The sequence below is a fragment of the Podarcis raffonei genome, chromosome 16 (genome assembly GCF_027172205.1).
Source record: "Podarcis raffonei isolate rPodRaf1 chromosome 16, rPodRaf1.pri, whole genome shotgun sequence".
Lineage (NCBI taxonomy): Eukaryota > Metazoa > Chordata > Lepidosauria > Squamata > Lacertidae > Podarcis > Podarcis raffonei.
The window spans coordinates 40,133,235-40,150,951 of record NC_070617.1 but is presented as its reverse complement, the minus strand read 5'-3'; the positions used below and the strand labels follow the sequence as shown (position 1 = coordinate 40,150,951).

At 46.5% G+C, this 17,717-nt stretch overlaps 1 protein-coding gene across 13 annotated transcripts in view; it reads left to right on the top strand.

The window, feature by feature from the left end:
* The window catches only part of NCOR2 (nuclear receptor corepressor 2), a 359,439-nt gene that overhangs the window by 242,839 nt on the left and 98,883 nt on the right, over window positions 1–17,717 (top strand). For all 13 annotated transcript variants that reach the window (XM_053369224.1, XM_053369223.1, XM_053369214.1 and 10 more), the window contains exon 18: window positions 11,726–11,868. In XM_053369224.1, the coding sequence (XP_053225199.1) occupies window positions 11,726–11,868 (143 nt within the window). The remainder of the gene's footprint in view (window positions 1–11,725; window positions 11,869–17,717) is intronic.

Below are 17,717 nucleotides of genomic sequence, written 5' to 3'. Positions count from 1 at the left end.
GTTTGACAGCAAAACATTTACACAGGCTACCTGGTTCTGTGCTTCCTTTTTAAGTTTGGTAATGTCCCAAGAACCTCAGTCGTCCCTGTGTAACACTTGAGGTTGGGAATCATAGAATTATAGGATTGGAAGAGATCTCAAGGGTCTTCTAGTCCAAGCCCTTGCAATGCAGGAATCTCAATTGAAGCATCCATAACGCCAGGTGTGGTTAGACCAAGGCAGAATAGGGTGGTACTATTACTTCCCTTCATCAGGACACTATACGTCTGTTGATGCAGCCTAGAAAGCATTCGCTCTTTTTGCTGCTGCATCACGCCGTTGCCGTCTTCTTCTTCTTCTTCTTCTTCTTCTTCTTCTTCTTCTTCTTCTTCTTCCCCACCCACCTGGCTGTGTTTCCCCAGCCACTCTGGGCGGCCTACAACACATTAAAAATAGTAAAACATTAGACTTTAAAAAGTTCCTGATACAGGGTTGCTTCAGATGTTTTCTAAAAGTCAGATACATTCTTAACCTCGGGTTAAGAATTTAATTCGTTCTGGAGGTCCGTTCTTAAACTGAAACTATTCTTAACCTGAGGTACTACTTTAGCTAATGGGGCCTCCCGCTGCACTGCCACTGCGCGATTTCTGTTCTCATCCTAAAGCAAAGTTCTTAACCTGAGGTACTATTTCTGGGTTAGCAGAGTCTGTAAGCTGAAGCGTCTGTAACCCGAGGTACCACTGTAGTTGTTTATTTCCCTGACACATGATGGGAGGGTGTTACACAGGGTGGGCATGACTACTGAGAAGGCCCTCTTCCTGGTTCCTGGTAACCTCACTTCTAGCAGTGAGGGAACTGCCAGAAGGCCCTCAGAGCTGGACCTCAGGGTCCAGGCTGAACGGTGGGGGTGGAGGCCGTTTAGGGCTTTAAAGGTCAGCACCAACACTTTGAATTTTGCTTCAAAACATACTAGGAACCAATGTAGATCTTTCAGGACTGGTGAAATATGGTCTCTGCAGCCACCCCCAGTCACCAGTTAAGTGACTCTTGTCCCTGTTTAAATCCTTTTTGTTAGTTTTGGCCAAGTTCTCCATCTGTGAAGGTGGCATTAGCTACCTCTCCCAGCTTGGTGTCATCTGCACATTTGGTGAGCACCCCCTCAATTCCTTCATCCACGTTGTTTATAAAGATGTGAACAACAAGGGGCCCAGGACAGAACCCTGCAGCACCTCACTGGTCCATTTTTTCCAGGATGATGAGGAACCATTAGTGAGCAGTCTTTGGGTTCAGTCAGTCAACAAATGCCCCTTATAAACATAGTTTGCTGCTCTGGATATTAGGGCTCTTTGGGGATGAAATAGTGATGTCTCTGATTTCTTTTCATTTTCTAACCTTGATCTGTAAATCTATCTGAGCTCCCTTCCTGATGCCCTCTTGTGGAAAAGCCACTCACCTTCTGCCTTGTTCTTAAGAGGAGAGATTTCACTTGAAGCCAAAAGTATCTTTACTGAAGAAATGCACACATTTGCGAAAAGCCTGTGACTCTTTGCTTAGCTGGAGGGAGACAGAATCGTATGTTTCCACATAAGAAGTAGGAGGTTCACTGGTACACTCACAAGCTCTGACATGTGTACGTGTGCTGGCAGTATTCAAAGCACTTTGCACACATTATTGCAGCAGCCCTGCAAGGTAGGTCATTGTGCCCATATTATGTATGGGAAATCAATACCTCAACAGCTTCAGGCCCCTAAGCCACCCTAGTGGGTCCATGGCAGAGGCAGGGTTAGAGCTGACAACAATTCAGAACTTTCACTCTAGCTACTACACTGCACCCTGACTCACATGCAGAAAATGCATGATACGTGAAGCCCCTCTGTTTGCACTTGCCCTGTGAATAGCTCAGCCAGTAGAGCATAAGACTCTTAAAATCTTAGGGTCATGGGCAAAAGATTTCTGCATTTCTGGGGGTTGGACTAGATGACCCTCATAGTCCCTTCCAACTCTATGATTCTATGTGGAGAAATCCAGCTCCTCTGCCCACCCACACCTCACATCCTGCCTGAACCTCTCAATTAAGTTAACCCCCTCCCACCTAAAAGCATGGTGCCCACCCCCATGTCGTTGGGTGTGCCGGTCACTTATTGGTGTGGAGAGCCTTGACCTCTTTGAACAGTTACCATTGCATGCTGCTCCAGAGCCCTTGCTTTGCCTGCAAAGAGGGCAGAAGTGCTCTGGACAAAGTCCGCCTCTGGGGCAGAACAGGGGAGCAACAGGCGGGGCAAGCTCAGTTTTTTGCCTGCCTTTGCCAAGAAAAAACCCTTTGATTCACATCAGAGCAAAGGAAGCTATTAAGAAAAGCTTTGTTTTCCTGGATCGCTTCCCCCTGCTGTTGACATTCAGGGGAGAGAGAGAGGAGAAGGGTTGCCAAGTTGGCCGCACCCTTGTCGTCTTGGGCCAGCGCCACGCTGCTTATGAGCGCCCTGTCTAGAGGTCACATTCAGACGAAGAAGAAAACTTCTGGGTCACCTGGGGGCAGGATCAGTGGGGAGGGAGGGGGAGGTGGTGGGGAGGGAGCAGATTACGCACAGCTCATTTGGCTCCAGCCTTGGAACAGGCACCCAGCTCTCCTCCTCCTCCTCTTCCTCCTCCTCTTCCTGCTCCTCTGCCATTCCCTCAGCTGACTTGATGAGCGAGTGAAGCCTGCTGCAGGTCCCTGTCTGCGTTTTTGGCAGCACCCTGAGCATCTCCTGAAATTTGCCTCTCACAGCCTCCTCTTCTCCCCCCCCCCCCAGCTGCTGAGCAAGGCAGAGGAGGATTGTAAGGCGGGGGGGGGGGAGAGGGGAAGCCTAACCAATCCGAAAGAACTTTCCAATCCACCTTAACAGATTGTAGTTCCAGGCAGTTGGAAACCTCTGAGGAGCTAAGCAGGTGGGAGTCTTGACAGAGAGAAAGAGAGAGCGCTGGAGTGCTGTGGTGTTTTTTCCCTATCGGGTTCCCCCCTCTTTCCCCCCACCAGCCAACGTGGAAGGAAGCAGCAGCCCCAAAGCAGAGAAGGACCCGGCATGGGTGCCCCGCAACTTCGCACAAAGGAGCCCAAGGAGTTGCTGACCTCTCCCCTGGCTTCGGATTGTGCTTCCCCCTGCTCTTAAAAAGTGCTGGAGAGGAGCGCAGCATGGCTTTCCCAGTTTGCTTTTTCGGCTACTGGAATGGAGTAGAAAAAAGCCAAGAAAGCCGGAAGGCGGCCAGAGAAGAGGGCTTTTAATGCACTGTTTGCTCTCTGTTGGTTTTTTGTTTTGATTTGTTTTGCTCTTTCCTCTCTATCACGACTGACTCCTCCGGAGAGAGAGCTCCCCTCCTTCGCCTGCCGCATGTTTTCAGTGGATTTGCCAGCAGGCGAAGCTGGGAGAAGAGAATGTAAGTCTTGGGTCATTAAACAGACTTGGGGTGGCAGTGGAAAATTGTAGTGTGTGGCACGGCGGACTGTGTGTGTGTGTGTGTGTGTGAGAGAGAGAGAGAGAGAGAGAGAGAGAGAGAGAGAGAGAGAGAGAAATACCGTGTAAAGCTCTGTGATATCTCTTCAAGCCAATTTGGACTTGAAGGTCTGTCTTGGGGTTTCTTTTTTCCGCTGGAAGCAGCAGGAAAAAGTGCTGGTGTTTTTTTGTGCATCACAACCTGAAGTCAGTGCCCTGTTCCTGTGATAGTGATTTATAGGTTGAATGTCACGGCGTGTGTTTATATGGGAAGATTTGTGCTGCGGGGGGGGGGGGGTTGCAGTGGGGAGGGATTTAGATGACAGGGTGATCAGCATGGGCCTGTTTGTGCCATGTAACTCTGGGTGTTCCCTAGCAAGAATGAGGGTGGCTGCTGACATTTCCCTCCCCAGGCGAGTGCGTGTGTGGATAATTATAGTTTTGGGAAGCAGGTGTTGGTGTTTTGGTTTTCGTTACTGTAAAGATAAGGGCAGCTGTACCTGCCAGTTCGCTCCTGCAGGGAAGACTCAGGTGTGTATGCTGGAAACAAGACCGCCCCATCCGAATGAGAGGGAAATGGGACACCTGTACAGCCAGGAGTATCAGAGGCGGGAACACCGCCAAAGACTTGGGAGGGCTATTCCTGTTGGGCAGGCACCGTGAACTGTAGAGTGCCGTGGCTTGTGAGGGAGCACCCTGCAGGAGCCAGGTTGTGCGGTGCTGTATGCATGCATCCAGAATGGACTTCCATTTCCTTTCTCAATATTTGTTATATTTTAATCTCACGTCATCACGCAAGCGTAGGGCGGCATATGTGGCTGGCTGGGTACCCTTCCCTCCACCCCATCCGTTATTAAACACCTTTAGGTGCCGGGCGAAAACACTCCTCTTCAACATGTCATTTTATATGTGATTGTGGGAGGGGGTTATTCTTTTGTTTTCTTTTGTCCTGTTTTTATTATGTACTTTTTGGTTTTATTCTGTATTTTTATGCTGTGAACCGCCCAAAAATCATCGAATGAAGGGCCACATACATACAAACGTAATATATAATAATAATATTGTTGTCACCACAACCTTTGGAGTAGACTAAGGTTGCCTAGTGTTTGGGTGGGAATTTGAACCTGATTTCCCACCAGGTTTACGTCCAGCACTTTGGGAGCTGGTCTGGCATAGTTGGTTTACTGGGGGACTAGGACTGGGAGACACAGGTTCAAATTTCTGATGAGTCATGAATCTTGCTGGGTGGGTGGCATTGGTTCACTCACTCTCTCCCAGACTGACCTACCTTACAGGGTGATTGTGAGGATATAATTGGGGTGGAGGGAATATACATGTTGCATCGAGTGGATGGGGGGAGGGGAAGGCAGGATATAACTTTAAGAAAGAGATAGTAATCATGACTCTGAGCTCCTGGATGGATGATTTGTGTTCTCAAAACAAGCGCTCGCTTTTAAACATGTGACCTGCTATTAATGTGCAGAGCATTTTACAGTTTCTGATACAACTTCACAAGAGCAGTCCTCTACAGCAGTCCATTAAAATATTTCCATTGCCACAGAAGAGGAGTTGATTCTGGGAGAACTTAACTTGTCCAGGGCTGCATAGATGGTGTATTTTGAGGTGGTGGTTTGGCTGAGGTTAGGCTTAAGCCCAGATCATTTAACTTACCGTATTTTTCACACCATAGGACGCACCGGACAATAGGACGCACCTTGTTTTAGAGGGGGGAGAACAAGGGAAAAAAATTCTTCCGCTCTCTGCCCAGCGCCCCTTCAGTGAAGCGGCAGGAGGCGCTGCGCAGAGTGGGAGAATTTCCCCCCTCTTGTTTTCCCGCTCTAAAACAAGGTGCCGTTTAAGGTGCGTTCAGGCGGCTACCTTGGAAGCCTGGAGAGCTAGAGGGGTCAGTGCGCACCGACCCCTCTCACTCTCCAGGCTTCAGGTTCCTTTCGACCTGCTCTTTGGGGCTGGCGGGGGGAAGCCCACCACCAGCCCCAAAGAGCAGGTCAGGGAGCAGCGGAAAGGCGCAGCGGAGAGGCTGCTGCCATAGTCACGCGTCACTTCTCCAGCCGGGAGAGGGTCGCGGGGGGCTGCTTTAGCCCCGCGCGCTCTCCCGGCTGGAGAGGTGACACGCGGCTATAGAGGCTCCTGCCATAGCTGTGCGTTACCTCTCCAGCCAGGAGAGGGTCGCAGGGCTATGGCGTCTTCGCTCCATAGGACGCACACACATTTCCCCTTCATTTTTGAAGGGGAAAAAGTGCGTCCTATAGAGCGAAAAATATGGTACTCTGGTGCTCTTTCTTTTGAGACATAAAAGGTAATTTGGGACTTTGTGTGTTTTTCCACACAAGTTTTTTGCAAGGTGTTGGATGCAAAACTCAGTATGCTGAGAAACTCAATTTATGTTCTTTTAGGAAAAAACAAACTGACCAGTGTTCTAGTCCTTGTGGCTATGATGGGTGAGCTGGGGAAAGTGAAAGAAGTTTTCAGCTGTAAGAAGCACTAAGAGAGGGCCCTGCTTGGACATTTTTTCCTCCACACAATGCCAATCACATGGTGAAAGAAGTGGGGGGTCTGAGGTGGCACAGTGGGTCAGTGCATCTGACTGATAACCAGGGATGGCTGTGGGCAGGATTCCTGCATTGCAGCGGGTTGGACTAGATGACCCTCAGGAGTCCCTTCTTAGTTTCTGTGTTCCCGGATGACTTTAGGGACCTGCACATTTTAGAATCATTTAAAATCCACAAGGAACTTCTTCAAGCTGATTAGGACTCTGTTCTGCCTAAGGCCACTGTCCAACTCTCAGGATGAGATGACCCCAAAGGCAGCAGAGGGGGAAGGGAGGAGGACATGCTTCCTCCCCCACATGATTAACATATGTCTGCGTAGGAAGGAGGGGGCCAGGGGATACCCTCCAGGTGTTGCTGGGCTGCAACTCTCCTCCTCCCTTGGCGGCTAAGGCTGGTGAGAGTTGGCTATCACTGGGCTAGAGATTGCTTTGCCCCTTCCTCTTTTCTCTACCTAAATTATTCAAGAAAAACAAACACATTCATTTTACATAATTCATGTAGGTTGCAGAATTCAGACTTTTTTTAAAAAAATGCAGGTGTTTGTTTGTTTGCTTGTTTGTTTTTACATCCTACTTGCCTGCCTTTGGTCCCAGCTTCCAACCTGCTGTCGTTAAATAAGGGTGAGTAGGCTATTTGAGATGAGGGAGCTTCTTATGAAAAGAAAATGAGGTTGTGCTTCCTGAAAGGGCTATATGTCTTGTCCTAAGATGGGATGTGCCTTTGGAAGGACTCAGAAGGTTTAGAAGGTGATGTTGCTTCTTCTCCTTGAAGTTTTCGCCATGGACTTAAACACACAGTAGAATGAGGAGAGGAGGAAGTGGCAGAATGGACAGTAGTATTTCAGAACAATGGTAGAGCATACCATTTTTAAATGCTCTCTTGCATTGAAAACAAGCGTACCTCCCTGCAAGGAGAAAACTAGCACCAAGAGTGAACCTGGGTTTCAAAATGGTACCTCCCACCTGCAGCCTGGCGGCAGTGTCAGGACTGGACTCAACTATCCCATTCTCCGGCATGTGTAGATCAGGCCTTGGTATGTGTTTGACGCAAGAAGTTCTTTGAACTGAGATTGTGGGTCTTTCCCCTGAGTCCTAGATCTTTACTAGATCTACTCCACCTTCATCCCTGAAGGTATTTTTGTGTGGTCCCTGTTTATCCTTCCCAGTTTTGGTGAAGGTGTGTTATGGAGTTTTACGCCAAAGGAAAAGCAAAAGTTGCAAAAGAGAGAGAGAAAGAGACTCCCAACCTCAAATACTGCCTGTCTCTTTAGACTTTTGTATGCAATATCCTAGCATGTATATATTAAATCAATCCCAACAGTGACATATAAAATAGTATAAGCAGTCCACATGTCCAAATAGGTATCTAAAGAAGACTGATTATGTCATGACAGAGAGAAGGCTTAAAAGGCTATTTCCACGGCCGGTTTCCCCCCATTCTCCATTTAATTATTTATTTTCCTGCAGCCCACGTAAAGTTGAGATTGCATAGGTGAAATCATCGTATGCTGTGAGTTGCCTGTATTGCCTTACTATCCTATCTTTCCTACTCAGGTGCTCAGGGCAGCATGTCCTCCAGGAAAATCTGTCCTCCAGAAACCAATTCAGGCTTGCTAAGCTTTAACAATATGCTTGCAGCACCTGCCATCAAGACCTCAAAGATAGGTTCTCTTACCAGACCACCCCTCTGGGGTGTAAAGACTACCGCTGTGCACTACCGCTGGACTACGGTCACGTTCCCAAGCAAGGTGCCTTTAGGATTGCCTGCTGTTGCCACCCCAAGATAGACATAGCAGGGCTGGAAGTATAGTTTGCCACACAGCTAACCCTGCTGGGGACTAGCAAATGAGCAGAAAAGCAGATCCTGTGGCCCTTATATTGGCAAGAAAGACTTGCCTTGTAAGGTTGGAAGAACCACCACTCAGTGACCTGAAGATCTTACTGCCCTTTCTGCTTACCAGGCCAGGGGAAGGTCTTGTGAGGGCCCTCATGCATCCTTCCCAGAGCCCAGTAAGTGATGCGGAGGGCAAGGCCTGCCCGGACAGGTAGGGATGGTTGCGTGAGGGTGGGTGGCGGTCTCAGGGGTCCCTGGCTTTTTACAATTTTGCACGTATGCCTGGATCCCCAGAGCTGAGCCGTCCGTAAGCTGTGAGTTACCTGTACTGTCTTGTGTTAATAGAATGTGAGTCTAGAATCGGCCTCACAGCGGAAACTCCGTCTTACGTTCCAGCAGTCATGCGAATATGGAGGACGGGGCAGGGGGGGGCGGATGCTCTTATGCTACCCCAAAGGAAAAGGAGCCTACCATCAACTCCGGGGATCAACTAATTGATCCTGCTTGACCTGTTGGACATCCCTGGTCTGTACCATCTAGGGCCGCTGTATTGAGGAGAGCTGGTCCAATTCCAACTGGCAGTGGGTTTCTAAAATCTCAGGCAGACATTTCCCCCAAAGTGTATTTCAATAGTCTTTCAACCAGCATCTACTTTGTGGCGCCCCCCTTCTTGGAGAGGTTCTACCTTTACTGTCGCCTCCCCCCGTCCCCCATTTGGTGGACAGGTGAAGTTAGAAGGGTTTATTTCTTTCCATCTAGAAGGCATTCTCTGCTGGGCAAGTATTTTATTTTCAGCTACATTTTATATTTTATCTTGGGCTTCCTGTTCGACTTTTTATATACCAGTTTTTCTGCTTCTCTTGCTTGGTTAGTGTAAATGATTTTTATCATGCTGCATTTCTTTGTTGCAGACACGTTTTTAATTTTCAACATTTAATTTGCAATGTAAATCACTTAGAACTGTGCTGGTGTTTTGTCCGTCGTTGTCTCCCTCCCCCAGCAGTATCTAATAAATCTCTGAGTGGGTTCTCCCTTCTTGGCAGCTTAAACATTACCTTTATATAAAGAAAGAAGATTCTTCCTCAAATGCCAAGCCCTTGACTCGACTGTGTAGCTGATGAGTGTCTGCCAAAGTACGTTGGTGTTCCAGGGGCTTTTCACCAATCCGATTGGGGTTCCTCTGTGGAAGGATATCCCAGTGCATTTACTGACAGTTGAGAGCTTGCTGGAAAGGATAACTCTGGTGTCTGCAAGGGTTTTGTGGTCTCTTTGCGATTGTAAACTGCCCTGTGATCTTCGGAGGGAGGTTGGCATATAAATATTGCTGGAAAAGGACTCCAATATTGTTATTTTTTCCTGATATGGCCCCTGGGAGGGGCTGTGTTAGTTGTAAGTAGTTACCTATATAACATGCTGGTTGTTGTTGCTATTGTTGCTGCTGCTGTTTTTCAATAGAGCTTTATGGTCAATATGACCTGTCATCTGTCAGCCATCGTGAATTTTTAGTTGTTTTATTGAATTTATTTCAGTGGCTGAGCACATGCCTTGCCTGCAGGAATTCCCAGGTTCATCTCCTGGCACCTCTGTCTAAACTGCCTCCATCTTATCTGGATTGAGGTTCAGTTTATTGGCTCTTATCTGGTCCATTACTGAGGCAAGTCCAGCACTTCCACTGCCCCACCTGCAGATGTGTCATCAGCATATTGCTGGCCACATGCTCCAAAACACTGGATAACCCGACTCAGCGGTTTCATATTAGCATGTTTTGGGATTGGTTGACTTGTTTTCCATCTTTTGTGTTGTTCTTTTTATCACTCTCTCCTAAGGTGAACCATCCAGGGGGGGAAAGGGTAATGTGAGTCTTGAAGGGACATTGAAATACACAAACCAATAAAGGGCTAACAAAATTTGGGAACCTTTGGTTTTGGAGCATTTGTTTTAAGGCAGGATTTTCAGCAAGCTGGCAATTTTAAAATAGTGTTTTCTCTTGGGTTGCATTTTCATGTGGAGTGTGTAAAGCATGTGTGGACCCGTTCCTTCCCATAACCACCTCCTCATGCAGCTCCTGTGGCTCTGGCCCCTCAGGGGGGTGAAGGAGGCGAGGTTCACAGGCTCTGTGTCTTCTCAGCCAACCCAAAACTTCTTCTCAGACCTGAACGGTGAGGAAACCTGGAGCCTCAGGAAAGGGTGGGCTATACTGGGAATGACTGGGCATGTCATACTGTCCCATTAGTCCCAGCTATTTAGCCAAGGGTTGAGGATGGTAGGAGTTGGAGTTCAAAGAATCTGGAGGGCAGCAGGCTGGGAAAAAGCTGCATTACAATGTAATATATGGAAATAATTTTGAGGGGAAGTTCCTGTAATTGTATTTATTTATTATTTATAAAAAATAAAATGCAAATTTATTAACAACGTCTGTATAAAGTTAAATAAAACCTCTATGGGAGGGAATATAGTGTTCCCCAAAGATTGGCCCTGTCTGCGGTTCATGGCAGTTGGGTCTGACTTGCTCTCTTGCCTTCCTTGAACAGTTTTTTGTGCCTTGAGGTTTGAGTGCAAGGTCTTCTGGAGTGCTTGAGCTCCTCTCCTCCCTGATCGCTGACACCCAAGCAGCACATCACTCACCTGGGTGTGGAGCTGGATTCAAAGCATGAGATACTCTTCTTCAAGCACTTTTTTGCTGTAGGCATTGCCCACATGTTTTGAAACCTATCTTTGCAGCCACGAGTGCTAGAAACATGCCTCTTGGCGCTTCTTCTTTTTAAATGAATACTGAGATTCAAAGTAGACATGTTGTGATGGAAGAGTGGTGTACAGAGAGCACTGACTCAAAATATCTCTTTTGATGGTCTTCTTTCCCATGCTATTGCAAGGGGCAGTAGAGACAATAGCAAGGTTTGCTGGGAGCTGGAGGCACTGCTAGACAGTGGTTCCGATCCTCCTGGATGGTGTTGGGGGACGAGTGTTCAGACCCCTGGGCTCTCACTTGTGGGGTGCCTCAGGGCTCCATCCTCTCCCCCATGCTTTTTATCATCTGTATGAAGCCACTGAGAGAGATCATCAGGGGGTTTGAGCTGGGTGTTCATCAGTATGTGGATGATACCCAGCTTTACCTCTATTTTAAATCAGAACCAGTGAAGGCGGTGAAGGTTCTGTTTGAGTGACTGGAGGCAATTGGAGGATGGATGGTGGCTAACAGATTGAGGTTGAATCCTGACAAGACAGAAGTACTGTTTTGGGGGAACAGGGGGGCGGTCAGGTGCGGAGGGCTCCTTGGTCCTGAATGGCATACCTGTGCCCCTGAAGTACCAGGAGCGCAGCCTGGGAGTCATTTTGGATGCACAGCTGTCCATGGAGGCACAGGTGAATTCTGTGTCCAGGGCAGATGTTTTATTGTGTTTTTAATATTCTTGTGGGAGCTGCCCAGAGTGGCTGAGAAAACCCAGTCTCATGGGCGGGGTATAAATAATAACTATTATTATTATTATTATTATTATTATTATTATTATTATTATTATTATCCACTTTGACTTGCTGATCACAGGAGATTATCTCCTCTTCCTTCAACAACAATCCCTCACAGAAACATAGGAAGCTGTCTTATACTAAGTCAGATTAAGGGTCCACCTTGATCTCCACTGACTGGTAGTGGCTTTCCAATGTTTCATACAGGGGTTTCATCCCAGACCTACTTGAAGATGCCAGGGATTGAACCTGGGGACTTCCACATGCAAACCAGATGCTCTACCACTAAACTGCAGCCCTTGTTCTAAATGCTCCCCTCCTTCCTTCCTTCCTTCCTTCCTTCCTTCCTCTTGGCTTTAAGTCTAGTTTCAACCCTTCTGACCATATGTATGTCTCACTGATCTGCAGGTCTCCTTGAACATGGACGTAACTGGTCAGCCATTTCCAGGATGGTGGGATCCAAGAGTGTCTCCCAGTGTAAAAATTTCTACTTCAACTACAAGAAGAGACAGAACCTGGATGAGATCCTGCAGCAGCACAAACTGAAAATGGTAAATGCAGTGACCTCTCAGATAACATTTTGGTGAACTTTTGCACATCTTCCAAGATGAGTCTGCAGTGTCTGGTTTGGATTTATTTACCTCCTGCAGAATTTACCTGGATATAGAGCCGTTTCACACTGTCCATAGTAACAAAACCCAGGTTTGCCACTGAGAGTGCAGTCAACAGCATATCTGCTCACAATCCTGGTTCTCTGTTGAGTCTGCCTGCACAACAGTTTCCTTTTCTTTTATGAAATGACATTATTTTGTCATATTAACCCTTTTACATGTTTAGGTGTATTCTCAAAAAATCTTAAGCTCACATCTTTTAGAATACATAAATATATATACCATGTGTGGAGCGGCCACTGTAAGGATGTTTCTAGGCTATAACGGAGGAATACATATTTAGCACTTAGCGATGAGTTATTGTTGAAGTTCATATCCACACCATACATTTAGAGTTTGTGGTTTCCCCCAAAAGAATTCTGGGAACTGTAGTTTGTTAAGGGTGTTGCAAATTGTAGCTCTGTGTAGGGTAAATTGCACTTCCAGGATTCTTTGGGGGGTGCCGTGACTTATAAAGTGTCATAAATGTGCTTTAAATGTGGGTGTGGACACACAAAGGTAGTTGAGTTGATGTTCTTGAACTGAGTGAAAATACTTCCAGAAACAAGGGTTCACATGTGTGTACAGTGAAATGTGGTGGAATTTTTCACAGTGCTTCATTTTTCTATGGAAAATTTATCGTCTCATAAGTAAACGTGAGAATGGGTGCCAACTGCAAATACAATATTTAGGCAAGCTTGGCAGCTTTAAAGTTTTTAGTTCTGTTTACTAAATAGAAGTAAATTAAGCATGCTAAACACTCCCTAGGGCGGGGATAACCAATATGGTGCTCTCTGGTTGATGCTGGACCACAGCCTTCCTCATCCTTGACCACTTCGCATGTTGGCTTGGGGTGATGGGAGTTGTTGTCCAAAGCATATGGAAGGCACCCCATTGGCTACCTCAGCTCTAGGGCATCAGGGGGAATTATGATGCAAACTGAAAAATTCCCAGCTCAAATTATCCTAATTTGCTTATGAAGAAAGTTTGCTTATGACCTTTTTTAAAAAATAATAATTCTCGAACGTTCACATCACTCTTTGTGGTGTACGAGAGCAGGAAAGAGAAATGTGCTTTGTTGCTGTTCAGAGCACTTTAATTTGACCCTTCCATTAAGTGAAGGGCCAGTGATTCCTGGTGAAGGGCCAGTGAGGTGGTGATGACTCCGTTATTTTTATCTGCCTTGGGCCATGTTGACATGTATGTCTTGGGACAAGTTGCTTTTCAGATGGTGCTGGTTTGAATTACGTTGTTGTTGTTGTTGTTGTTGTTGTTGTTGTTGTTGTTGTTGTTGTTGTTGTTGCTGCTGCTGCTGCTCCCTGCCCCCTGCCCCCCCTTTTTTAGAAATCCCATGAACTTCTCCTTCTCCATCTTTTCTTGCTGGCGTTGCTACGTGATAGACAGAAAGTAAGCAGGTGAAGCTTTTAATGGCATGGAGATAATTGGAAAGGAAAAGAGCATCCTGTTTACTTTCTATGTCGGGAGCTGCTATTAAAGGCACCAGAGGAGAAAGCAAAGGCAGAAGCTTTCCTGCCTCCCCTGGACCTATTTGTTTATTTTACTAGATTCAGATACTGCTTAATTGAAGAAGAAAAATCCACACACCTCTGAGTGCTTCACACAGAATTATATAAAATATTTATCAGAAAATACTGATAAAATCAACAGACTTAAGAAACAAGTAGATGGAATAGGATTACCAAAATACTGATAAAATCAAGTTTTTAAAAGTTTAAAAATAGGCATGCTGAAATTGCATGTCTGGATAAGCTTGCCTAAAGAAATTTTTTAGCAGGTATCAAAACGCAATATAACAAAGGTGCCTGCCTAATATTGACAATCGACGTGGGGATCAAAGAAGAATTGAAGGGAGCAAGACAGTTGAGAAGCAAGTTGGAGGGAGAGAAAAGGCAGTTATAATTGTCATCGTTTGCTCCTTGATTGCCTTGCCCTCTTCAATCCTCCTTTGATCCCCTTGGCAATTGTCAATATTAGGCAGGTGCCTTCATCTCTGTGCTGGTGCCGTCCCTTAGTGCTCCTTCTGTTTTCTCTGCTCCTTCATGGGATGCTTCCCAGATTGTGATCCGCCTTTCCTATGAAGACGTGCCTAACTTTCTCACTAATAGCCTTCAGTTGACAGGTTAAAACACAGCTGCTTCAGAGGGCATTTGTGACAAATTCATGTATCTGTCCCTTATGGCCTGTCTGGTGATTTCTGCAGGGTTTTTTGCAGCAACTGTTTTCTTACTATGATGTTAAACAAACTTTTGGATCCTGAAAGATGGACTGGTTGCTCATTTTATAATAACAGCCCCCTCAGCAAGACTAGAACAAGACAAACGGTGGGAACATGGCAAGGGGCCTGTTTTATAGTAGGACCCTGATGGTGAAACTCCCTCCCCAGGTGTGCTAAGTGAGCCCCTTCATTGCCCAGCATCCAGCAAGGCATTTCTGTGCCTCTCAGAATTTGATGGTTTTTATTGTTTAGACAACTTTTTTTAAAGGGGGGAACTCTTTTTTTTGAGGTTTTATTCCTCTGTTCTTAATTTTATCTTGTTGGACATTATTTTTATGTTTGTTTTGTCCACTGCCTTGAAGACGTTATGACCAAAGTCATATTTTTTACATCATAGATAGAAAGAGAGAGAGAATGGTATAAGTAAATGACCTGGAAAGCAAATGCCACACTGCAGGTTTTTGCATCCCCTGCAAAGCAGCAGGAAGGTGAGGAAGTTTTCTGCATGGCAATGTCACCTCACATGTTTTGCAGAGGAGGTGTGTTCTTCCAGCTTGAAATAAAGTACCAGGGGTATCCCAGCTGTCCTGAGATGGGAGAATTATTAAGTTTCCCCCCACCTACTTAAAAGTATTGTGTTTGAGGCTGTAGATGCTGTGGTGGAGGGCGTACATTTAAGCCCAGTGTGGCTAGAACCTGCTAATGCTCTGGAAGCACTTTGGAGACACGGCAGGCTGCCCTGGAACTGCCGAGTGCTGCAATTATTGCTATTTCATTTTAAAAGCACTGTGGGGGTTCCGGGCCTAGTGCTAATAGAGCTCTCCTGCCTGGCCCAAGGGGCGCTTCGGGAATGCCACTGAGCATGCTTACTAGCTAGGGAGCGTAAAAGCCTTTTAGTCCCGCCAGGATCTTTAGGGCAGCTCAGGAGGAGTTGGGGCAGGAGGGGATTTTGGATGTAAGTTAGCAAAGCTGCCTTCCAGCATTTCACTAGGGCCAGTTTTAAAGAAGTGGGGCGGGAAGCCATCTGTAGAGAGAACAACAGCAACAAGAATGAAATGCAAAGGTTACCTTCTGCTCCTGTTCACACTAGAGGAACATTTTTAGAGGCCTGAAGCCAAAGCATTGGCTAGTAGTTGTTTCAAATCAGTCTGAGAGATGTTGCCTAGCCTGTGCTCCCTAGCCAAGCACATCTCTTTATCCATTTTCTTTCTGTGTTCTCTTATTTTGAAGTCTTCCTATGACCTCCCTTTCCATATGAAAATCCCTGCCAGATCAGACCAAGTGCATCAAAGTCCAGTATCCTATTTCCTACAGTGGCCGACCAGATGCCTCTGGGAATCCCACAAGCCAGTGCATGAGTGCGTTTGTTGTTCCCTAGCAACTGTTCTTCGCAGGACCCTGGATGATTACAGTCATTCGGACTAGTAACCAATGATAGTCTTGTTCTTTCTCCCCTCCTCTTCCATGAATGGGTCTAATCCTGCTTTTGAAGCTACCTAAGCTTTTAGCCATCACCACTACTTACACCTGCAAATTCCTTAAGTTGACAGTGCACTGGGTGAGGTGGTACCCTGACTCTTTTGCCAGTCAGCTTCTAATCTTATGCGAGAGGGATAAACGTTTGCCATAGTTTCTCTGGACAGTTCGCTCATGCTCCTTTCCCAGGACCAGCCTCCTTTTCTCCTAGGTTTCTATTGCTTCTACTCTTTCCGAAGCCCTTGCACCTTCTCTCCCCCACACACACCTTAGTGGTTAAGCCAGTGTAGGGATGTCTAGGGGCTTACCTAGCAGTTGGCCAGCTTGCACCCCACCAAAGCCTCAGGCCTGGGGAATGGCACAGAAGTTGTGCCTTTCTTGTCACCTTGGTGGGGTAATCCTGACACTGGCGTGGGCCATTGCACCAAACTGCAGAGCCCCCTCCTCTGTCGGCTGGCAGTGCTGCATGTTAGTTTGCGCAGTGGGGCTCTCTATGAGGACACCACTGCTTGGCTCTCTGTCCTAGCGCAACCACTACTCCCCACCCTCCACTCCCTCTGCTTGCCCCCAAAATGGCTGTCAGCTGATGTGCTGACTGAGAAATGTCAGGCGAGGCTCTTTGTGGTCGCTTTCCCCTGGTTCCCCCCCAACCTTGACCAATTTCCAGTGCATGTGCTGCTGCATATTTACCCCAGAGAGAGCAAGGGCCATTGACTTAAGGGGACTTACTTCTGAGTAGAGTGTGCACTGAGGCGCAACCTCCGAGGTAGTGCCTTTCTGCTGGCACCTTGTTGGAAATAACGAAAAGGCAAGTGAGGTATTGTCAGAAGCTCCTGTCGTTGTCTTGCCAGATTTAGTCTTGTGCACCCAGTAAGCGCTATTGAACATGATGGGATTTACTTTGGAGTAGATATCTATAGGCTTGTGCTGTTAAAGAGCCAGTTTGAATCATAGAATCATAGAGTTGGAAGAGACCACAAGGGCCATCGAGTCCAACCCCCTGCCAAGCAGGAAACACCATCAGAGCACTCCTGACATATGGTTGTCAAGCCTCTGCTTAAAGACCCCCAAAGAAGGAGACTCCACCACACTCCTTGGCAGCAAATTCCACTGTCAAACAGCTCTTACTGTCAGGAAGTTCTTCCTAATGTTTAGGTGGAATCTTCTTTCCTGCAGTTTAGATCCATTGCTCCGTGTCCGCTTCTCTGGAGCAGCAGAAAACAACCTTTCTCCTTCCTCTATGTGACATCCTTTTATATATTTGAACATGGCTATCATATCACCCCTTAACCTCCTCTTCTCCAGGCTAAACATGCCCAGCTCCCTTAGCCGTTCCTCATCATTTGTGATTATTAAATTACGTTATTTTTCCCCTGGAGATTGGTGTGTGTGTGTGCAAGGGAGCCTAGCTACACCTCTGGGGATGTCGGAGTATTCAAGTGGAAATGGAAACAATTGCTAGTGTTCAGACTATGTGCAGAACAGAAATCAACCCAGCAAATGTGATAGATATTTCGGTCAGCAAATGACATGTAATCTTTGCTGTCTCTTCCCCCCCCCCCAATTTGACCAATGTGGGGCTTGAACCCAGGCCCCAAGTCTCATGCTCTACCTGCTGAACTATGTAAGCTATGTGAGTTTGCCACAGCAGACAGCAAGACAAATAACACAGGTCTTAGCAGAAAGTAAACTGCAACATAACAGAAACAGCACTGCATAAGATGGGGGTGGGGTGATGCCTTCTCACATTGCTAGATCAGTGGACTCCTTGCCTTTCTGTGACATTATGAGTAGCTCAGCCAGTCACTACCAAAGGTTTCATTTATGCTGTGAACTGCCCTGAGATCTATAGAGAAAGGGCAGTATACAGATTTAATAAATATAAATAAATAAAATTCACCACACCCACAAAATCCTCAAGTATGCTACAATATCAATAGTGCTCTTCTGTCTTTTTTTTTAATACTTCACTTGAGAAAACCTCTCCGACTGCTGTTTTGTGACAGACTTAGTTTGGGACATGTCAGCATACTTTTCT